Here is a 21325-nt window from a genome sequence, read left to right on the forward strand (position 1 = left end):
GCACTTAAATCAATATTCAGGCCTACACTATTCACTATCACCCACGAAATCAATGCTACTTTAGGCCAGCTTTAGTTTAAATATCAGGCAAGGGGGTGAACACAGCAAGACCCATTTGAATAATTATGTATTTCAATTAATGTTTTCATACTATTGCTAATGCAGCTTTACTGTTAGGCTACATAAGCGACATTTGTAATACGCTGACCCGTCACAACTTCCTTATGACCTTGACATTCTGAAAGGGGCGGGGTTTAGAGCCCGTAGCACACAAAGGGGCGTGTCCATACAGGGTGGAAATAAATAGGAAGCCCAGCTCTGCCTGTCCCCACTCACACCCAAAAGTCGTAAGACAGGATTGAGGCATCTCACAAACGGTAAATGACCAAGCAACGGCTACATTAGGATATCTAACTAAATTAATGGATGCGGATAATATGGGCCTAGATAGCAAGAAGATTAGGGAGATTGTCCGTTTTTGGCTTGACGACCTAGCGATTGTTTGGTTTATTCTAAGACTTGTTGCATGTATGGCCATTTATTTCGTTTCATAGGTGTTGAGATGCAGTTAGAATTACTTGATATCTATAGCTTTTTCTTTCTTCCAGAAGAGGATATTGAAACCTCTTGTTAAAGTGACTTCAATCTGCCATGATTGAACTCTGAATCCCTGACTCAAAGTTGAATTAGACTTTCAAAGTTCATAACTGTTGCTTACAACATGTTGGTGCAATTTGCTTGAATAGACTATCACACATTTACTCCAGTTTAAAACATTTTGCTGTGCTTCAAAATGCATTCTCTCTCTCTCTCTCTCTCTCTCTCTCTCTCTCTCTCTCTCTCTCTCTCTCTCTCTCTCTCTTATGCTATGCTATGTTCTCTATGCCTCTGCTTATCTTAAAGCTATAACTAAGTTGCAAAGTTCTATGCCATAAAGTATGGAAATCCCCAGAAATCATAACGGATGGTCAATATTTGTTTAATAGCTAATGTATCTCTTTCTCCCTCCCCCCTGCAGAGGACTAGACCAACTCAGGCAAAATGGTGAAAGTAGGTGTCAATGGGTAAGATACATTTTCATTTAACCCCTTAACTAACACAACAAAACCCACAATATAACAATTTATCACCACCACACAGACACGGTGTTAGAATCTCCTACTCTCGCTTTGACCTAATGCAGAGCTTAAGCATTAAAACCAGACATCTATTTGAAATGGCAATCTGGCTAATATATAAATTAATAATAACTAAAATATAGGAATTATTACAATCAAGATTTCAGTACATCATTCCTTACTAATGGATGTACCCTGGTAACCTCACACAGGGAGTACTGATCCCCCTTTGAAAGGACCCGCCCTCTGTTTGCAAGATACACAAGTTGCATATGATACACAAGTCATCCCCGATGTAGTATTCAGACGAGCCCTGAGAGGAGCTTGGCTTTCATGACCCTCCTCTCTGTACCCTTCTCTCTTGCGCCAGTCTTTTTTTAGCCAGGCAACCTTTGGAGAGAAGGTCAGGGGTACAGTACAGTGTCTTGTTGACATTCTGAACCATCAGAACATTCAATGGCTATACATTGAATAGCTGTCTTACTCTGAAATAGCTCAGCAACTAAAGAGCAGGAACTGTGTAAAGACTTGTGTTTTGCAGAAGGCACACTCTGACTAGCAGAACACAGACACACACAAACCCAGGGACAGTCTCTTGTTGTTCTCAGTGATGTTTTGTGCTTTTCACTAGTAGGCAAGTGATCACCTTGTGCTTAGAGTTGAATAGAACATCTTTATTGTCCAGTCTACAAACAGTTGAAAATGTGTATTTGGCCTCACTCATCACATCTGTAAGGGGATCTGCATCTCCTCCTCTCCTCTCCTCCTCCTCCCCTCCACCTCTCTGAGGACAGTGTGTATCAGAGCCTGTCTGTCTGTGAACCTGATTAGCTAGTTAAAAAGTAACTCTCTACTAATCAAACAGGTGGAGGATTACCACATGAGGGGTAGACAGTTAGACTTTACACCCCAGAGAGTACAGCCTCAGTCCGGTTCCCTCTGCTGGCTACGATACACACCTCCCTCTACCCCTCCCCTGAACCCTGTCCTCTTTCTCTGGAAATACATTCTTTTGAGGTCACCTAGTCGCCACATGTTCCTTTGAGATTTATTTGAAAGCTCTTTATATCCGGTCATTAGTCTTTTGCTTCAGGTGCTACACAACAGTCAGATGTTGTAGAACAGAAATGTGTCAGTTCAGTTGTATACATGACATTTCTATCTGCAACCTTTGAAACATGGCTCCCTACTGAGCAAGGCTCCTGCTGTTACATTAAAATACAGGTACACAGACTGGAGAGAAATATGGGGGACTACCACAAACTAGTGGCCTGACTTTGGAGTTAACATTGCATACAAGTATCTTCATTTGTTTTTCAATAGCGAGAGGTTTATGAAATTCCATGGTATTGATCAGGACTGGGTGTGACATCAAGGATTAATGGAATGAATCGTCTTGTCCCCCAGATTCGGCCGTATCGGGCGTCTGGTGACCCGTGCTGCATTCCACTCCAAGAAGGGAGTTGAGATTGTGGCCATCAACGACCCCTTTATCGACCTGGACTACATGGTGAGTAGCCTAAAGCCTACAATGGACCAGGGACTTCTAGCCCACTCAATCAGTAGAAAAACTCACACCCCTAATTATTATTGATTCCTAACATGCATAAAGAAGTAAGGCTTAGATAGTGAAATATTTAGCTTATGTATATATTAGTTATTCACCCTAACTTATTAAGTTTCAATAAGTTAGACCTTTGAATGTTGCTGTCACCATGAAGCCCTCAATGAACAAACCAAGGCCTCTAACCAAGACCCTGTCATAACTTAGGATCAATTAACAATAGGCCAAGAGACTCACCTCCTCCTTTCCCTCTTCAGGTCTACATGTTCAAGTATGACTCCACCCACGGACGTTTCCACGGTGAGGTCAAGGCTGAGGATGGCAAGCTGGTCATCGACGGACACAAAATCACTGTGTTCCACGAGTGAGTTCATTAATTTAGTAAAAAATAAAACAAATAATTCACATTTATTTCCACATCTAAAGAAATTCATAAAATCAGGTCAGCATCAGTAGAATATGCAGGAGATAGCTAAATTCCCTTGTGGCCTTATGGAATTGCGCCCCCTTGTGGAATCTAAAACAACATCAGTGATAGTCTAGTAATCTATGGTGCTCTGCTTCCTCATAACGTAACCCTGAACACACTCTCTCTCTCTCTCTCTCTCTCTCTCTCTCTCTCTCAGGAGAGACCCAGCTAACATCAAGTGGGGAGATGCTGGTGCCACCTATGTGGTTGAGTCGACAGGTGTTTTCACCACCATTGAGAAGGCCTCCGTAAGTATCCACACCAGTCGACCGAGCATCCACAACTGTATGATATAGGAATAGCATTAGAACAGAAATAACTACTTACTTTATAACATTACTTTACCCATCTGGCTTAACCTGCATTTGGTGCACAATGTTGAATACATACAATGACTAGGCCACAAGATATTTGAAATAAGGGACTCCTCTAACATCTTTCCCCCCTCCTCCTCCTCCTACAGACCCATCTGAAGGGCGGTGCTAAGAGGGTTGTCATCTCCGCTCCCAGTGCTGATGCACCCATGTTCGTCATGGGCGTCAACCACGAGAAGTACGAGAACTCCCTCAAGGTTGTCAGGTGAGACCCTCTTCCCTCCGACTCAACACACACTCCCTCCACTTAACAGATACTGTATGCAGCACCCTGGCTATTCTGTTGTGGTTCAGACTATAATTTAACACCTCTCTCTCCACAGCAATGCTTCATGCACAACCAACTGCCTGGCTCCCCTGGCCAAGGTCATCCACGACAACTACCACATCATTGAGGGTCTGATGGTACGGATTAAAACAACACCGGGGAACAATCACCTAGAGAGGGCTTAACAGATTTCACACGGAACACTAACAGTACAGTACAGGGGATGGACTGTTTTTTAAGATCACCAACACACCGTCTCTGTTTTTCTTATCCAGTCCTCCCCTACTACCACCACTTCTGTACCCCCTTAATATGGATCACTCCTCCTCTCTCATCTCCCTTTCCCCTAATACCTCTCTCTCACTCCCTCAGAGCACAGTTCACGCCGTCACCGCCACCCAGAAAACCGTTGATGGTCCCTCTGGAAAGCTGTGGAGGGATGGACGTGGCGCCAGCCAGAACATCATCCCTGCCTCCACCGGAGCAGCCAAGGCTGTCGGCAAGGTCATCCCCGATCTGAACGGGTCAGTACCACAACCTCTAAATAACCAATAACAACCAGTAAAACAAGACACTCAATTATAATATCACAAGTTCACAACCTCCAACTAATGCCAGTAAAACACTATTACAATACAGCTGTACATTCACTTGTAACACAACCTCTATCTAGACACCAGTAAAACACTATTACAATACATTCACTTGTAACACTAGTATCACAACTTCCTACTAACCACCAGTAACACATTTATAACACTAGTAGCCAGCCACTACTACACAGTTTTCAGTCAACAGTCAAATGTATAGCAATGAAACACAGACATTTGTCTAAGAACCAGTCACTTATTATGTCTGTATATCAAACTATAGAGGAGTAAGTTGAACTTTGACCTTGCACTTCTGTCACCCGCTCTTCTTCCTCACAGCAAGATCACTGGCATGGCCTTCCGTGTCCCCACCCCCAACGTCTCAGTGGTTGACCTGACCGTCCGTCTGGAGAAGGCTGTGAGTAGCCCCACCCCCGCCTTACCAATCTGCCAATACACATCATGTCTGAGTGTCTCTATAGTGTACCTTACCTGCTAATACAAGCAGAAAGATAACTGTCCTAGGACCAGTTGTTAGACACAAAGTGACCACCTAGTTAAATAAAGATAGCAGTAAAGCCCATTGTTGAGTAGACAAGACAATACATTCATTGATACATGGTTAGTTAGCATTGGAAATTTAGCAACAATTTGACAACCCACCTCTTGTGTCCTTGAACCACAGGCCAGCTACGAAGACATCAAGAAGGTTGTCAAGGCTGCCGCCGATGGACCCATGAAGGGAATTCTTGGATACACAGAGCACCAGGTTGTGTCTTCAGACTTCAACGGCGACACCCGCTCCTCCATCTTTGATGCCGGCGCTGGCATTGCTCTGAACGACCACTTCGTCAAGCTGGTTACATGGTATGCATTTATCCTCTCCAAATATACACATGCACACACATATATATATATATATATATATATATATACACACACATTCTTGGTGAGTGATGAAGAATCCTGACAGTCTCTCTCCTCTCCCCAGGTATGACAATGAGTTTGGCTACAGCAACCGCGTCATTGACCTGATGGCTCACATGGCCACCAAGGAGTAAAGCAACCAACCAGACGCTACCCACATATTCCCCATTTGATTGGACTATCGCTCTTAACTTGCCTGAGAAAGTTACCCGCATAAAAAAAAAAACTAACAATCACAACTATATATCTATATTTTTTTGTATTGTAAAGACCCTGTTCTGGTCTTGTGAAAGGTGAGATGGAATTTGGGTGTGAAGAGATTTTCTGTTTGTTGCACTGAACCTGCTTCACTCAGAAGCGGAATAAAAGTCCTTTGTTTGTGAGTAAATATGGCATCTTCTGTTGTATTTCACTTGATGGGACAAAAGGATCATTATTTAGTATTGACATGATGATAATGGGAAAGGACAAACCCATAAATAATTCCTTCGTTATTTTTATCAAGCTAAGGAACCTGAAGTGATAGATCACTCATACACAATGGAAACACTATACAACTCAAATAGTAAACCAACCCAAACACAATTATTCCTGACCCTGGATACATAGGAGTAGTTTAGGTACAGTATCTATACAATGAGGTTGATCTGTAAACTACAATATATATTTATCTGAATGCTCTTACTCTCTGGTGCTTGCATACAGTGAGGGAAAAAAGTATTTGATCCCATGCTGATTTTGTAAGTTTGCCCACTGACAAAGACATGATCAGTCTATAATTTTAATGGTAGGTTTATTTGAACAGTGAGCGACAGAATAACAACAAAAAAATCCAGAAAGACGCATGTCAAAAATGTTATAAATTGATTCGCATTTTAATGAGGGAAATAAGTATTTGACCCCTCTGCAAAACATGACTTAGTATTTGGTGGCAAAACCCTTGTTGGCAATCACAGAGGTCAGACGTTTCTTGTAGTTGGCCACAGTGGCGGCTCCTGAAAAAATTCTCAGGAGGGGCAATTTTTCTGATGATTTAGGTGACCTACACACATTTTTAAAAAGATATGTCCAGCAACAACATGAAGACAGGGGCAGCATATAAGTCAATACCAGAAGCATTTATTGACTGATCTCAAAAGTGTTGGCTTACAAAAGCAAAATAAGTTATCACAGTAAAAATAATCAAGGGTGTTCTTTCACATTCCTCAACACTGCATAAACAATATGTATGGCTTTGTAAAAATGAACAACCATATTCTGGCCAATTGTATAGATTTGTAAATATGAACAACCATATTCTGGCCAATTGTATAGATTTGTAAAAATGAACATGAACAGATTTTTAATTTTTTTGAATGGCAGTACCTTTCAAACATGTCTGCTTGCAGTAAGGTAGCACTCACAAGGTGGCCAGAGAAAGAGAACCTTTCTTTGGTGTGATCCAGGATGGTGTTGCAGACCTCTTCAGACAGCCTCTGCTTCTCCTCTTCTCTCAAAGCTGTTCTGGGTCTTTTGGCTCCTGTTGCTTCTTGCAGCTGCTGTTGAGAGGAGTCCCTGAAGGCAAACAGACCAATGTGTTTGTTGGCTTTGTACAGTATTGTTGTCTATGTGATGCACAGGTATATGCAATGTATCCATGTATAGTACAAATACTTCAGTTCCACTTAAAATGGGCAGGGATGCATAAAGTCTTTAGTGTTTAAGTTAGCCTTTGTGTCTCACATAGCCTGGATGTTCAGCACAGTATACAGTGGTGCTCATAAGCTTATGATCCCATGCTAAAGTTGACTAAAAAGAGGAATAAAAAAGAAAAGAAAATTGGTGTCCTTAAAGGTTGGATTTTCCAACTTTTTTAATTAAGTCATTAAGATCAATTTCCAAAAGATGATTTTTTTATTTTTTTATTCCTCTTTTTAGTCAGCTTTAGAATGTGTTCATACACTTATGAGCACCACTGTACAGTACACATAGTATATAAAATAAGATAGATTACACCACTGGCCATATATAATGACAATAATGTAATTTCAAACACAAATGCAGTCTCCTTTCATGCATACATTTTCAAATAAAGCTCTGCTTTGAGAAAGATCGAATGATATTGTTTAATCTTTATCTTACCTTATGGCCTGCACACTGCTTGCGAAGCTGTCGAGGGCACGTTTGATAAAGACAGCATCGATGTCCTTATTCTGTAGCTTCTGGTACGGTGGGCTGGTCAAATGAACCCAATGAACCCGTCCGGATGGCTTCAAAACATTCTATGAGGTCGTCTCGATTCTCGTAGACAGTGTTCACGACTCTGCTGTTGCTAACCTCATCGTTGTGGCGGCGGACAGCTAGCCTGTATCCCTCATCCAGTTGAGTGGCAATATTCACTCTCACCAAAGCAGACAATCTCAAACAGCTATCAATGTGGGTCTTTGACAGCTCATTTTTCTTAATCTTTTCTGAAAGATGGTGCATGTCGGTTACACCAGTCGCTGTCCAAGCGTTGCTGTCTGCCGTTCATGGTTACGTTACGTTACGTATGACGAAAGCGCGTAAGTGCAAGCCCTCAGACACCCATAGAGAATGTATTGAAAGCTCAGAAATTTGAAAAAAAAATATTTTACATTAGAGGCTATGAGAGACTTCTGGGCGATTTTCAACCTGACTGAAATCGCCCCAAAACGGGCGGGGACATTTGAAGCACGACTTTAGCCTGATTGGACATTTAGTGGCTGGCAGATCAGACGTGAACACTGAACTACTGTTGCCATGATATAATTGATTAGAAAAAAAATCCCTTCCTTTTCCCGTTTGGCAGTGCGTCGCCCATATCGCCCTATTGAACACACCGCCCATGGTTGGCCACCAGGTTTGCACATATCTCAGGAGGGATTTTGTCCCACTCTTTGCAGATCTTCTCCAAGTCATTAAGGTTTCGAGGCTGACGTTTGGCAACTCGAACCTTCAGCTCCCTCCACAGATTTCCTATGGCATTAAGGTCTGGAGACTGGCTAGGCCACTCCAGGACCTTAATGTGCTTCTTCTTGAGCCACTCCTTTGTTGCCTTGGCTGTGTGTTTTGGGTCATTGTCATGCTGGAATACCCATCCACGACCCATTTTCAATGCCCTGGCTGAGGGAAGGAGGTTCTCACCCAAGATTTGATGGTACATGGCCCCGTCCATTGTCCCTTTGATGCGGTGGAGTTGTCCTGTCCCCTTAGCAGAAAAACACCCCCAAAGCAAAATGTTTCCACCTCCATGTTTGACGGTGGGGATGGTGTTCTTGGGGTCATAGGCAGCATTCCTCCTCCTCCAAACACGGCGAGTTGAGTTGATGCCAAAGAGCTCGATTTTGGTCTCATCTGACCACAACACTTTCACCCAGTTCTCCTCTGAAACATTCAGATGTTCATTGGCAAACTTCAGACGGGCCTGTAAATGTGATTTCTTGAGCAGGGGGACCTTGCGTGCGCTGCAGGATTTCAGTCCTTCACGGCGTAGTGTGTTACCAATTGTTTTCTTGGTGACTATGGTCCCAGCTGCCTTGAGATCATTGACAAGATCCTCCCGTGTAATTCTGGGCTGATTGCTCACCGTTCTCATGATCATTGCAACTCCACGAGGTGAGATCTTGCATGGAGCCCCAGGCCGAGGGAGATTGACAGTACTTTTGTGTTTCTTCCATTTGCGAATAATCACACACACTGTTGTCACCTTCTCACCAAGCTGCTTGGCGATGGTCTTGTAGCCCATTCCAGCCTTGTTTAGGTCTACAATCTTGTCCCTGACATCCTTGGAGAGCTCTTTGGTCTTGGCCATGGTGGAGAGTTTGGAATCTGATTGATTGATTGCTTCTGTGGACAGGTGTCTTTTATACAGGTAACAAACTGAGATTAGGAGCACTCCCTTTAAGAGTGTGCTCCTAATCTCAGCTCGTTACCTGTATAAAAGACACCTGGGAGCCAGAAATCTTTCTGATTGAGAGGGGGTCAAATACTTATTTCCCTCATTAAAATGCAAATCAATTTATAACATTTTTGAAATGCGTTTTTCTGGATTTTTGTTGTTGTTATTCTGTCTCTCACTGTTCAAATAAACCTACCATTAAAATTATAGACTGATCATTTCTTTGTCAGTGGGCAAATGTACAAAATCAGCAGGGGATCAAATACTTTTTTCCCTCACTGTATATCTGACCAGTTTATTCCTGTATGAATCCATGCATTTGACAGATCATAACTATGATTTCAAACACAACCCAGACACTTTCATTTCAATTATATGATCGCGTCACTTCCTCTGCCAGTTCTCACTTCTCAAATCAAAATAAAGTTTATTGGTCGCGTACACAAATTTGCAGATGTTATTGCAGGTGCAGCAAAATGCTTGTTTCTAGCTCCAACAGTGCAGTAATATCTAGCAATACAAAACAATACACACAGGATCCAAAAAGTACAAATAAATCAATTTATTTTGTCCCATCACTTTCTGCAGACTTTCCAAACCATCAGTCTTAAATTCTCTTATTTTTCTCTTTCTCCCCCCTTCCTGAGTTGAATCATTATTTCTCTCTATATTCCCCCCTTCCTCGGTTCAGTTCAATACCTGCTCCATTTGTTAAGCCAAGGCTGTTGTGGCATGACTAACTAGATTTGACAGTGGCTGACCATTATGATTACGCAATTGGCCTTCATAAAATATTCCCAATCGATGGTATTGACAAGGGAATCAAAAGGGTAGAGTGAAGAGAGGTAAGCCAACTCTACTGGGCTTTACAGTTCTGACTTGCTCACAGACAAGCAACCACTAGGGTTTTCACAGCATAGTGGTCCTATGGTGGCTGCAGGAGGCTTAATTAACAGCGTGATTGCAGAAGACTTGACAGTATGTGTGTATGTAGGGAGGTTCTCACACTTTCACTGGACTTCACTATAGTTGACTTCTTAGTGCTTACAGTGGACAGAAGGGCTTAGAGAATACTGGGTTTCCATCATACTAATTGATAATCATAAGTCATAATTATATCATCAAACATTCAACCCACATGAGTTCTTCAGATTGAACACTAAGATGTGAGTCAACAGGAGAGAAGGGATAACAACATGTTAAGGCTGAACACCTGCTACACTCCAAGGCATCCTCTGGTCGTAAAGCTGAGCCTCTAAAACAGACAGTTTAACATAACCTTTCAAGTTAGACGTGTGTGTGCGTTAGGTGAGTGTGTGCACGCACTCAGGGTCAGGTCAAGTCGGACTTGTGTGTGTGTGTAGGTTTAAGCCCCATAATAAGAGCAGGATTGAAGATCGGGTTAATGTAGTTGTTCAGTTTTCAGCCAGTAGGCTATGTATTTATTTCAATATCCCTGTGTCTAATATCTCTCACGTCATGCTCTGACATGGCAGTCAGTTAGAGAAGGCTTAATCTCCTGTAGTCAGATCATCATCCATCCATCATTTTACTGAACGACAAGACGTGTGTCTCCAGGGTGTTATTGCTCTCATTGTTAGACACACACACACACACACACACACACACACACACACACACACACACACACACAAACACAAACACACACATACACACAAACAAATTAAGAGTCAGTTACACGTGTGCTCTTGTTACTATATCACAAGTGGTGATATTTCTTCTTCTACGGTATTCAATTTAAACAATGGATAGAGAGATAAAGAGTGATAGATGTACACAGAGAGAAAGAGGGCGAGAGCATGGAAGAGAGAAAGACTGGTGAGAATAAGGGATGGGGGAGAGAGAGGGGGGGGTGAGAGAGGGAGAGAGAGAGAGGGGGGGTGAGAGAGGGAGGTCAAAAAGGCTAATGTCCTTCCATTTATTTTCCATCTCTGTGCCATTTCGGACCACGCACTGATCATTTCTCCGCCAGATTGTCGACAGCAAGTTGATTTACTCTTCTCAGAAATAGAGCACAAAAATTGACAGAGGCTTAAGATTTTTTTTTAAAGAGCTTAACTCACAACACAGACAGACTGAACAAAAGAGTGAGATACGAAGTAAAAAAGAGAGGAAGGTGAGTACGGATGCTCCTCTTGGTGTGTGTGTGTCACCTGTTTGATTTCTCATTAAATGTGTGTGTGTGTGTGTGATCTCATTTCAGCTTTGAACTGAATAGTGAGTTTGATTATGTGATAATAGTTTTTTGTGTTTCAATTGGCTGTCTTTCTTTTTCTCTTCCTGCATTTCCAATTTTCCACTTGTGCGCTTCTTACTTTCACACATTCCTTTCCTTTTAAATCCATGAAGGGAAGTCTCACTTTCCTCTCCGTCAGTGCACCATTGGAAGTTTAATCCTTTCTCACTGTCTCTGCTCCCTGTCATTTGAGAGACACTGGCTGTAAGACTCACCTCCTCTCCCCTCTCCCCTCTCCCCTCTCCCCTCTCCCCTCTCCTCTCTCCTCTCTCCTCTCCCCTCTCCCCTCTCTCCTCTCCTCTCCTCTCCTCTCCTCTCCTCTCCTCTCCTCTCCTCTCCTCTCCTCTCCTCTCCTCTCCTCTCCTCTCCTCTCCTCTCCTCTCCTCTCCTCTCCTCTCCTCTCCTCTCCTCTCCTCTCCTCTCCTCTCTCCATCAATGTATATCTACCCCACCATTGCTGTCTCTTTTTTTTCTCTCTCTCTCTCTCTCCATATCCGCGTTAGTTAATACTAGAGGGAATTTAACATCTCACTCTCACTGTTTTTCTGTGCATGTGTAGGGGGTTAAAACCTCTTACCTTCCACTTTCTAGCATGTTCTCTCTCAGTACGTTACTCTACATCCTCTCTCTTTTTTACCTCTCGTGTCTACTGTGCTTTACAGTAACATCTCTCTCTCTCTCTCTCTCTCTCTCTCTCTCTCTCTCTCTCTCTCTCTCTCTCTCTCTCTCTCTCTCTCTCTCTCTCTCTCTCTCTCTCTCTCTCTCTCTCTCTCTCTCTCTCTCTCTCTCTCTCTCTCTCTCTCTCTCTCTCTCTCTCTCGCTCTCTCTCTCTTATTTTCTCCACCAGTTGATGTCTCTAGGAGTGAATGGCTCGTGGAGGGGCTCTGTCCCATCCTCCATCCCTCCTGCCTTTCTTTCTCACCTCTCCCCCAGCACTGACCTGGGAGTCACCATCTTCCTCATCCTCACAGGTGAGTCAAATCTACCTTCTGCCTATAACACATTCACCCCTAGCCACTATACCCCTATACCCTCTAACCTCTGATAGAGATTTGAAAGGATTGGATTTGACAGTATGTGTACTATAAGCAATATGGTGACAAATCCTCAAAGCTTAGAGGGCAAGTTTGAGATATTGCCATATTACATCAAATAATTTGTGTCTAGAGACTTGGGTGTAGAGGCTCAGGATTGTGGGTTGATTTGGAATTAGGCATCTCTCCTCATCACAGATGAGTGATTCAATGTTGGTGTCAGTTAGCATCAAAGTTTGGTTGGTATTCCTCCTGAGTAACTCACTGGTAAAAGAAAGGTTTTCATATATATGCTGGACAACAGCTTTTACAGAGCCCACACAGATGGCTGAATGGGTTTACTTTGTTTCAACACAGGTCTGTCATCCATCAGGATCAACCTTTCTGATCAAGTCAGTCAGTGATCTAACTCCCTGTGACTGTTTCCATTATGGATCTGTGTAGGCAGACTGAATCCAAATGTATTAGCATAGCAACCCCAGGGTCACACCAGAGAAGAGAGGATACACAGAGAGAAGAGAGGACAGAGGACAGAGGAGAGATGAAAGGATTGAGGATACATAGCGAGAGGACAGAGGAGAGATGAAAGGATTGAGGATACATAGCGAGAGGACAGAGGAGAGATGAAAGGATTGAGGATATATAGAGAGAGGAGAGAGGAAAGGAGAGAGGAGAGGAGAGAGGAGAGAGGAGAGAGGAGAGAGGAGAGGATACACATGAGGAATCACAGCATGGAACATTCCATACCTGTTGCTCCCAACAATAACCTACACAACAAATCAAATCAGGCTATAAACAGCACCCCGCACCCCACTGGCCAGCCAGCCAGCAAGCAACCATGTCGATTCAGCTATAGCATGATTCCGACTTTGGATTGGTTCCCCGATGCTTTCAAAGCCGGATAGCGGGTTGAGGGGTCAGGAAGGTAGCAGCGGTTGAAATATTAAATTAATGACGGTGTACTGACCCTTGTTATACCTCAGAGCGTACAGTGAGCTGGTCCACATGCCAATAATGCTGAAACAATCTTTTCAGTCTGTGTTTAATGACTACCCACTGTGATAATACTTCTGTGCCATAAGAAAGTATAGCATATAGCATACTAAAGCTATCTCTCTCTCCCTCCTCCTCTCCCCTGTTTCTGCCACATCTATCCATCTCTCTCTTTATCACTCTGTTGTCTCTTCTTTCTCTGTTTTCTCTCTTCCCCTTCATCCTCAACTCTATCTCTATACTTCCATCTTTCTCTCTCTCCCCGTCGCTTCAAACCTCTTTTATCTCCCCGCTCTTCTCTTCCTTCTCTCCTCTCCTCCCTCCTTCTCCAGGTGTAGTATCAGTGGTTGGGAATGGCATAGTGCTGTTGGTTTACTGTAGAAAGAAGAAGAAACTCAGACCACCAGAACTCATGACTATCAACCTGGCCATCTGTGATTTTGGATACAGCATCTTGGGGGCGCCATTCCCCATAATTTCCAGGTGAGCAATCCGTATTGACCAATCTTCAATCCCCCTTACTGATAGTATGAATATCAAATTAGAGAGAATGATATGGTGCAGATGTCTTTTATCCTAAATAACTTACAGTTAACACTCACATTCCATGAATCAGACAAAGTGCTTAGTGTTCCAACGACCAATGATCATTATCAGGGTCATAAACCCCTCCTCTGGTCCCCCAGTGTGTCCCATGGCTGGATGTTTGGGGAAGCAGGGTGCCTGTGGTACGGGTTTCAGGGCTTTGTTTTTGGGATCGGCTCCCTCATCACCACCTGTCTCATCTCTCTGGACCGCTGCCTCAAGATCTGTAGCTTCAGATACGGTCAGCGGGATTCCCTTCATTTCTTTTTAAATCTTTTTTTGAGTGATGTTTGTATGTGCATACTTATTCTATATATATATATATTATTTTTTACATACTTTCCCTTGGGCAGACAATGATAAAGTGTTGTTGAATCCAAAAAACTGTCAGCTTACCTAGGCTACTTCATCCTTCATCCTTATTTTATATTTTTCCAAACATTTCATAACATGAAAGACATGTCTAATATTCAATTGAGAGAACAAAAGGGATGACACAACAGGATGTGTTGACCCCTGACCCCTTTTAGTGGCCTCATTGACTTTCTGTTTTCCCTGAGGCTTTAGTCAGTGGGTCAGAGCATCAACAAGGCCCTTGCTTTGAATATGCCCTTTATACTGAGCACCTCAGATATTGATTTTGAACAGAATATTGAACAGAACCTCTGCATTCAATGATCTAATCTAAACGTACACTATATATACAAAAGTATGTGGACACACTTCAAATGATTGTATTCGGCTATTTCAGCCACACCGTTGCTGACAGGTGTATAAAATTGAGCACACAGCCATGCAATCTCCATAGACAAACATTGGCAGTAGAATGGCCTTACTGAAGAGCTCAGTGACTTTCAACGTGGCACCGTCATAGGATGCCAACTTTCCAGGAAGTCAGTTCATCAAATTTCTGCCCTGCTAGAGCTGCCCAGGTCAACTGTAAGTGCTGTTATTGTGAAGTGGAAATGTTTAGGAGCAACAACGGCTCAGCCGTGAAGTGGTAGGCCACACAAGCTCACAGAACAGGACCGCCGAGTGCTGAAGCAAGTAGCGTGTAAAAATCTTCTGTCCTTGGTTGCAACACTCACTACCGAGTTCCAAACTGCCTCTGGAAGCAATGTCAGCACAAGAACTGTTCGTCGGGAGCTTCATGAAATGGGTTTCCATGGCCAAGCAGCCGCTCACAAGCCTAAGATCACCATGCGCAATGCCAAGCGTCAGCTGGAGTGGTGTAAAGCTTGCCGTCATTGGACTCTGGAGCAGTGGAAATGCATTCTCTGGAGTCATGAATCACGCTTCACAATCTGACAGTCCAACGGACTAATCTGGGTTTGGTACCTGCCCAAATGCATAGTGCCAACTGTAAAGTTTGGTGGAGGAGGAATAATGGTCTAGGGCTGTTTTTCATGGTTCAGGCTAGGCCCCTTAGTTCCAGTGAAGGGAAATCTTAACGCTACAGCATACAATGACATTCTAGACGATTCTGTGCTTCCATCTTTGTGGCAACAGTTTGGGGAAGGCCCTTTCCTGTTTCAGCATGGCAACGCCCCCGTGCACAAAGCGAGGTCCACATAGAAATGATTTGTCGAGATCGGTGTGGAAGAACTTGACTGGCCTGCACATAGCCCTGACCTCAACCCCATCGAACACCTTTGGAATGAATTGGAATGCCGACTGTGAGCCAGGCCTAATTGCCCAACATCAGTGCCCGACCTCACTAATGCTCTTGTGGCTGAATGGAAGCAAGTCCCCGCAGCAATGTTCCAACATCTAGTGGAAAGCCTTCCCAGAAGAGTGGAGGCTGTTATAGAAGCAAAGGGAGGACCAACTGCATATTAATGCCCCTGATTTTGGAATGAGATTATCGACGAGCAGGTGTCCACATACGTTTTGTCATGTAGTGTAGTTTATCATTTGTTTGCCTATATGTCCGACTCTTTCTTCAAGCCCAGGTTGTAGAGATAATTGGGGTCACTATTGTAAGAGCAGCTTTTGTCCTTTTTTGAGTGGTCCAGACTCCAGCTTGATATTGTTGCTCTCTTGACCTGGAGATTACTTTTTGGTTACATAGACACTTCCAATTACCTGATTGCTTAGGTAACACCGGGACAAACTTAGACGAATTCTAAGGGGGAGGCAGCAATGATGTTATGGCATTGCTGGTTAGGGGTAATCATACAGGTAGCTATAGGAAGGGGAAGGAAGGGGAGGGCTGGTTGTCAGGCAGGGTTCATGTCTGGGCTACCAACATGCAACACTACATAAAGAAATTGAAAACAGTAAATATCACACACAACCATTTAAACTACTAGCAACCATTTGCAGGGGCTCACTTGCAAAAGATGCCTTGGTCTCAATGAGACTCCCTGCTAAAATAAAGGTAAAATAAATGTATTCATTACACGCTTCATACATCTGGAGCATTTGAATCAATCCTATTTCTTATTTACTAATTGGTGGTCAATCAAACAAAGTGCTTCACTTTATTCATATATTCATATCCCTTTCCTATGTGTCTATGTATAATATAGTACATGCTGGACAATCAGGTGTCTCTCAAAAAATAGATCTTACCCAATGAGAAGAAATAATGGTGAAATAAAAGAATAACATTCCTCCATCTCTCTCTACCAGGTCAGTGGATAGAGAGACGTCACTTGTCCAAGTCCATAGGGCTGGTGTGGTTCTACACTCTGTTCTGGGCCTCCCTGCCTGTCTTCGGCTTCGGCAGCTACGGACCAGAACCCTTTGGGACTAGCTGCACCATCAACTGGTACTCCTTACTCTCTCTTATGACTCTGTTTTGATTTGTGTGTGTGTGTGTGTGTGTGTGTGTGTGTGTGTGTGTGTGTGTGTGTGTGTGTGTGTGCGTGCATGCATGCGCACATGTGTGTGAATGTATGCAGTTATAAAAGCATTAATGTCATCCACCAGTAGCAATTGAGCCTGGGTACGAGGTTATAAAATTATTCTCTCTGAATATACATCTTCTTCTTCCTCTTTTCTTTGAGGTGGGGGATAAGGTCATCTCTGAGCGACAGGGTCTACATCTTCCTGATCCTGATCATGTGCTTTGTTCTCCCCACACTGACCATCGTCACCTCCTACATGGCTATTCTGCTGACGGTGAGGGAAACTGCACCCAGCTGGCACAAAATGGCTGATTCAGTAGGGGAGAGTCCAGGGAACACAACTCAGACTCTATCCAAAACAGCATGCCATGTAACCCATTGATTTAATGGAATAATTGGCCTGGCATATTCTGAGTGGGACACACTATAACGTATGGAATGCATGCTGAATACAGTCCAGCAAGCATGATATATTACCGTGATGGTGGATTCAATAGCTGTAGTTGACTGGTGGTCTAGCTAGCATGGCCCTTGTGTATTTGTTTGTGGTCAGTGATGGTTGAAGTTTTATGTTTACTGACATTCTCTCTGTGTAGGTTTACCGTTCTAGTCGCGCTCTGGCATCTATTCCCTCCTCAACTGTCACTCACACCAGCAAAGACCTGAGACTCACAAAGGTATGTGGAAAACAGACTATGTTAGAAGAAGCTTAGTTACTGGCTTGAAATGGAAGATGTCATAACATCTGATTTATTCCAGGCAGAGTAACTACTAGGGAATAACCTTTGTATTAACATTGTAACAAGTATGTAAGTACAGACAGCACAGTAAACATATCTGTTGTTTAATCTATTGTCTGTCTGTCCCAGATAGCAGCTGTGGTGTGCTCCACTTTCCTCTTATCCTGGACTCCCTATGCCATCGTCTCCCTCTACTCCGCCCTGGCCCCCAAGGAGGAGCAGGGGGCCGGGGAGGCCATGCAGGGAGGAGGCCCCTCCATGGGGACTGGAGGATCCACCGGGATGGGCTCAGCCTTCCCAAACATCCCTAACATCATGGGTCTCCTCAATTGGACCTCCACGGAAAACTACGGAAGCAACTACGGAAGTGTCTACTACGACCCTGGAGAATCCTTGCGGGACGTGACCAGCCCAGATCCCTACTCCTATTCTGGCTCAGGCCTCAGTCTGTCTGCTGCTTCCACCCGCAGTTCAGACCCAGGCCAGGAGGGGGAGGCAGAGACAGGGAGCAACCAGCCGGTGTCCTGCCTGCCACCTATTGTGTCTCTGATCCCAGCAATGTTCGCCAAGTCTCACTGCATGATTAACCCCTTCATCTACCAGATCATGAACAAGGAGTTCAGAGAGGACGTGTATGACATACTGTTTGGGAGACAGAACGGGGAGAGGAGGAGAATGCGGGGAGGAGCAGTGAGCTACTCTGACAGTAAGGATTATTTTATAGCTACAGGTGTGGACTGGACAGGTGCAGAATGACCGATAACTCTCTCCCTCTCTCTCACGCTCTCTCTTTCTCATTCTCTCTCTCTCTCTCTCTCTCTCTCTCTCTCTCTCTCTCTCTCTCTCTCTCTCGCTCTCTCTCTCTCTCTCTCTCTCTCCCTCCTCCTCTTTCTCTCCTCAGCACACAAAGGCAGTCTCTCCTACTGCCACAGCTGGCGACGGAGTCGCAACCCCAAGGCCATGCCCATGGTGGAGTTGGGGAAGAAAAAGAGGGATGGAGACACCATCTCGGTGGGGTGGGACGCCCTGGGCGTGGCCTCGCTGGACACACAGGTCAACATGGACGGGCAGAGACTGAGCGAGGGAGAGAGAGAGACAGAGAGAGAGCTGGGGGGTTCCACCTCTAGTAGTCTGTTGACCGAGTGATAGAGGGAGAGATGGATAAGTGAGAGGTTGAGAGGATGTTTAGGAGCAGAGACATAAAACATTGTATCATAGTGTTTTGAGCTGTCTCTTTTAAAATGTAGCCAAAACATTAGTATTATTATATAACCAACAAATATGATATGTAAAATATAAACTATATTTTTATTTGTACATATTGTTTGTATTTTATACCTCTATATCTAAGCACCAACACGGATGTCTGCTGCAGTTTTGAAAATGGTATTCCATCTTTTTTAGTTAGTCTAGTTTGTAGTTTGTTTTAGTCTTTGTCAACACTGTGCTAATAGGCCTGTGGGTTATGGTTCACATTATAGTTTCACACAATAGAATAGTGTGTAAAATTGTATGTATTTTGTAACAAAATAAAATCGAGCCAAGTGGGAAAATATTGTTGCCTATGGTGTGACCATAAAAATGAAATAATATTCACAAGTGTAAATGTTCCTGATAAAAATTCCCAAGTTGTGAACTAGGAGTGTAAGAGGTCTTATGGAACTGTTCGTAGCCTACTGGGCACAGAAAAGGTTAACAGAAAACCAGCTACTTGGGTATTTACGGTAGCTTCCCTGCTCTCCAAATCCCGCAGCACTTGTTGTCTTCTTGTGGTCACTTTGGAGCCAGATAAGCATTGACGGACGACACTGGATTTATTTTTAATACATGTATCGATTTTCAGCATTTAACAGTACTTTCTTTCATATAGCCTGTATACCAAAACATTAATTTTCTTAAATACATTTGAGGAGTGTTGTCGCCTGCGCATAGCCGTCGGACTGGCCTATTCGGCATTGTTTTTTGGGGCGACCGTTATCCAGCAACAGAGCGAGACAGGAAGAGAGAGGGCCACTTATTCCACCAGCCTCTTTAGACCGACCGGAGATAAATCGAGGATAACATTCGTAATTAGAAACAGTTACGTAACCAGGTAAAGGTGGACAGTCACGGATACGTCTGGTATCCAACAACAAGTCAACCTTCAGCCTGTCATTATTTTATTTTGGTGATCTTATACCGAGAAAATTACCGTCCGTGTTCATGCCAGATCTGCAGCGCTTTAGTTTTCCATATCATAGCATGAATCCTTTGTTAGGGGCGAACTCGCTTCTCCAACATCAACAGCAGCAGAATCAAGGAGGACAGAGTCATCCTGATTCCCCCTCAGGCCTTCTGCCCGAAGCCGTCTTCGGCTCGCCCGACCCGACGTCTTTCTTCCTAGGCGACTATCCCGGACTGGGCACGGAGACTCTGCCAGGGTTCGATTTCACCACACCCTCACAAGCTTACCTGCATCTGAACCATAATAACCACTCTTATCATCGGTCTGTGCCCCAACCCCCTGCAGCGATGGCCCTGAGGAACGACCTGGGCTCCAATATCAGTGTCCTAAAGACTCTGAATTTACGGTTCCGATGCTTTCTGGCCAAAGTGCATGAACTGGAGCGAAGGAATAAGATTTTGGAGAAACAACTACAACAGGCGTTGGATGCGAAGAACAGCTGTGATGGAGGTTGTTCTGAAAGCGCTAGAAGGGCCCATACCCAAGAGATAGGTGTACAGACCGGGTTTGTGGGGACTATTCCGCTCAGGCCTGGGTCACTCCCGTTCCAAAACACCAACAACTCCGCAAGACGACCCACTACCCTCTTCACACCTCCCCTCAACACTGTCCTAACGCTTGAGTCCAACAACAAAGGTGAAACAAACCCCACCGAACCGAATCAGAATCCGACCATCACAATAAGCCTATCAACCCCGACAATCAACTCTCCAGCTGGGTCCAATTCGATCACCAACGGGAAAACTGTTTTCAGTACTGGAACTGGAATCCCCACCAACCCGCCTCCCCGGTTCCTCCCCGGTACTATCTGGTCCTACAACCATACCCGCAAGCTCGGTTCTGGCGTGGAGACGCGCGTCACCAGCCCCGGTGTGTCCTGGGTCCAGCCGGATGGTGTCGGGGTCCAGATTGATACCATCACCCCGGAGATCAGAGCCCTGTACAACGTCCTGGCCAAAGTCAAGAGGGAGCGGGACGAGGTACAAACGCAGGTAAATTAGGATCAACCTGTTTGTTGATTTATTCACCAACGTAAGGCCTAATAAATGTGTGTGCCTGAGGCGTGTAAAGGCGCACAGTGACCTAGAGTTGTGATTATACGTCTCTTGGCAAAAGTCAGTTGATGTAACTTAGTGAAACTATAATAGGCCCTACATGTATCATTTTGCTCATGCTACATGGGTGGAGTGGAAGGCCCTATTACAACAGATGGCCTTTGAGAGCAGCTGTGTCCAACCTGTGTTCTGTCTATTTCTGCCACAGCCCACACCATTCTTATTGCTAGAGAGGCAGAGGGCCTTCAGTCAAAGGGCAGCTGGGTGAAATACCAAACATTATCAGACCATAACTGACTCAGAATGAAGTCAATCCAATTGAGATCCAACACAGGAAGGCTCTGTTTCAACAATCACACCAATGCTTTTGAAGTTCA

General features: G+C 44.1%; 2 protein-coding genes and 1 pseudogene across 3 annotated transcripts in view; all 3 read left to right on the forward strand.

Annotated features, from left to right (window-relative positions):
- The first annotated feature begins 286 nt into the window (after window positions 1-286).
- Window positions 287-5698, forward strand: LOC311127035 (glyceraldehyde-3-phosphate dehydrogenase-like). The gene is made up of 11 exons (XM_084158782.1): window positions 287-377; window positions 1019-1064; window positions 2526-2628; window positions 2940-3046; window positions 3309-3399; window positions 3615-3730; window positions 3849-3930; window positions 4166-4317; window positions 4723-4801; window positions 5069-5250; window positions 5375-5698. Exons 2-11 carry the CDS (start codon window positions 1042-1044, stop codon window positions 5442-5444), a joined length of 1005 nt encoding a protein of 334 aa, XP_084014908.1. The 5' UTR covers window positions 287-377; window positions 1019-1041; the 3' UTR covers window positions 5445-5698.
- A 6617-nt stretch (window positions 5699-12315) lies between these two features.
- Window positions 12316-18815, forward strand: LOC311107878 (opsin Rh1-like; the record flags this gene model as incomplete). The annotated part of the gene is made up of 8 exons (XM_084150461.1): window positions 12316-12436; window positions 13825-13975; window positions 14179-14318; window positions 16712-16850; window positions 17089-17203; window positions 17526-17606; window positions 17799-18375; window positions 18571-18815. The coding sequence occupies 8 exons, from the start codon at window positions 12316-12318 to the stop codon at window positions 18813-18815; spliced, it is 1569 nt and encodes a 522-aa protein (XP_084006587.1).
- A 637-nt stretch (window positions 18816-19452) lies between these two features.
- Window positions 19453-21325, forward strand: part of LOC311127049 (non-homologous end joining factor IFFO1-like) — a 10852-nt pseudogene continuing 8979 nt past the window's right edge. The window contains exon 1 of the transcript XR_014615270.1: window positions 19453-20885. The product of XR_014615270.1 is annotated as a non-homologous end joining factor IFFO1-like (transcript). The remainder of the gene's footprint in view (window positions 20886-21325) is intronic.

This window comes from Coregonus lavaretus (assembly GCF_964263955.1).
Source record: "Coregonus lavaretus genome assembly, chromosome: 3".
NCBI lineage: Eukaryota > Metazoa > Chordata > Actinopteri > Salmoniformes > Salmonidae > Coregonus > Coregonus lavaretus.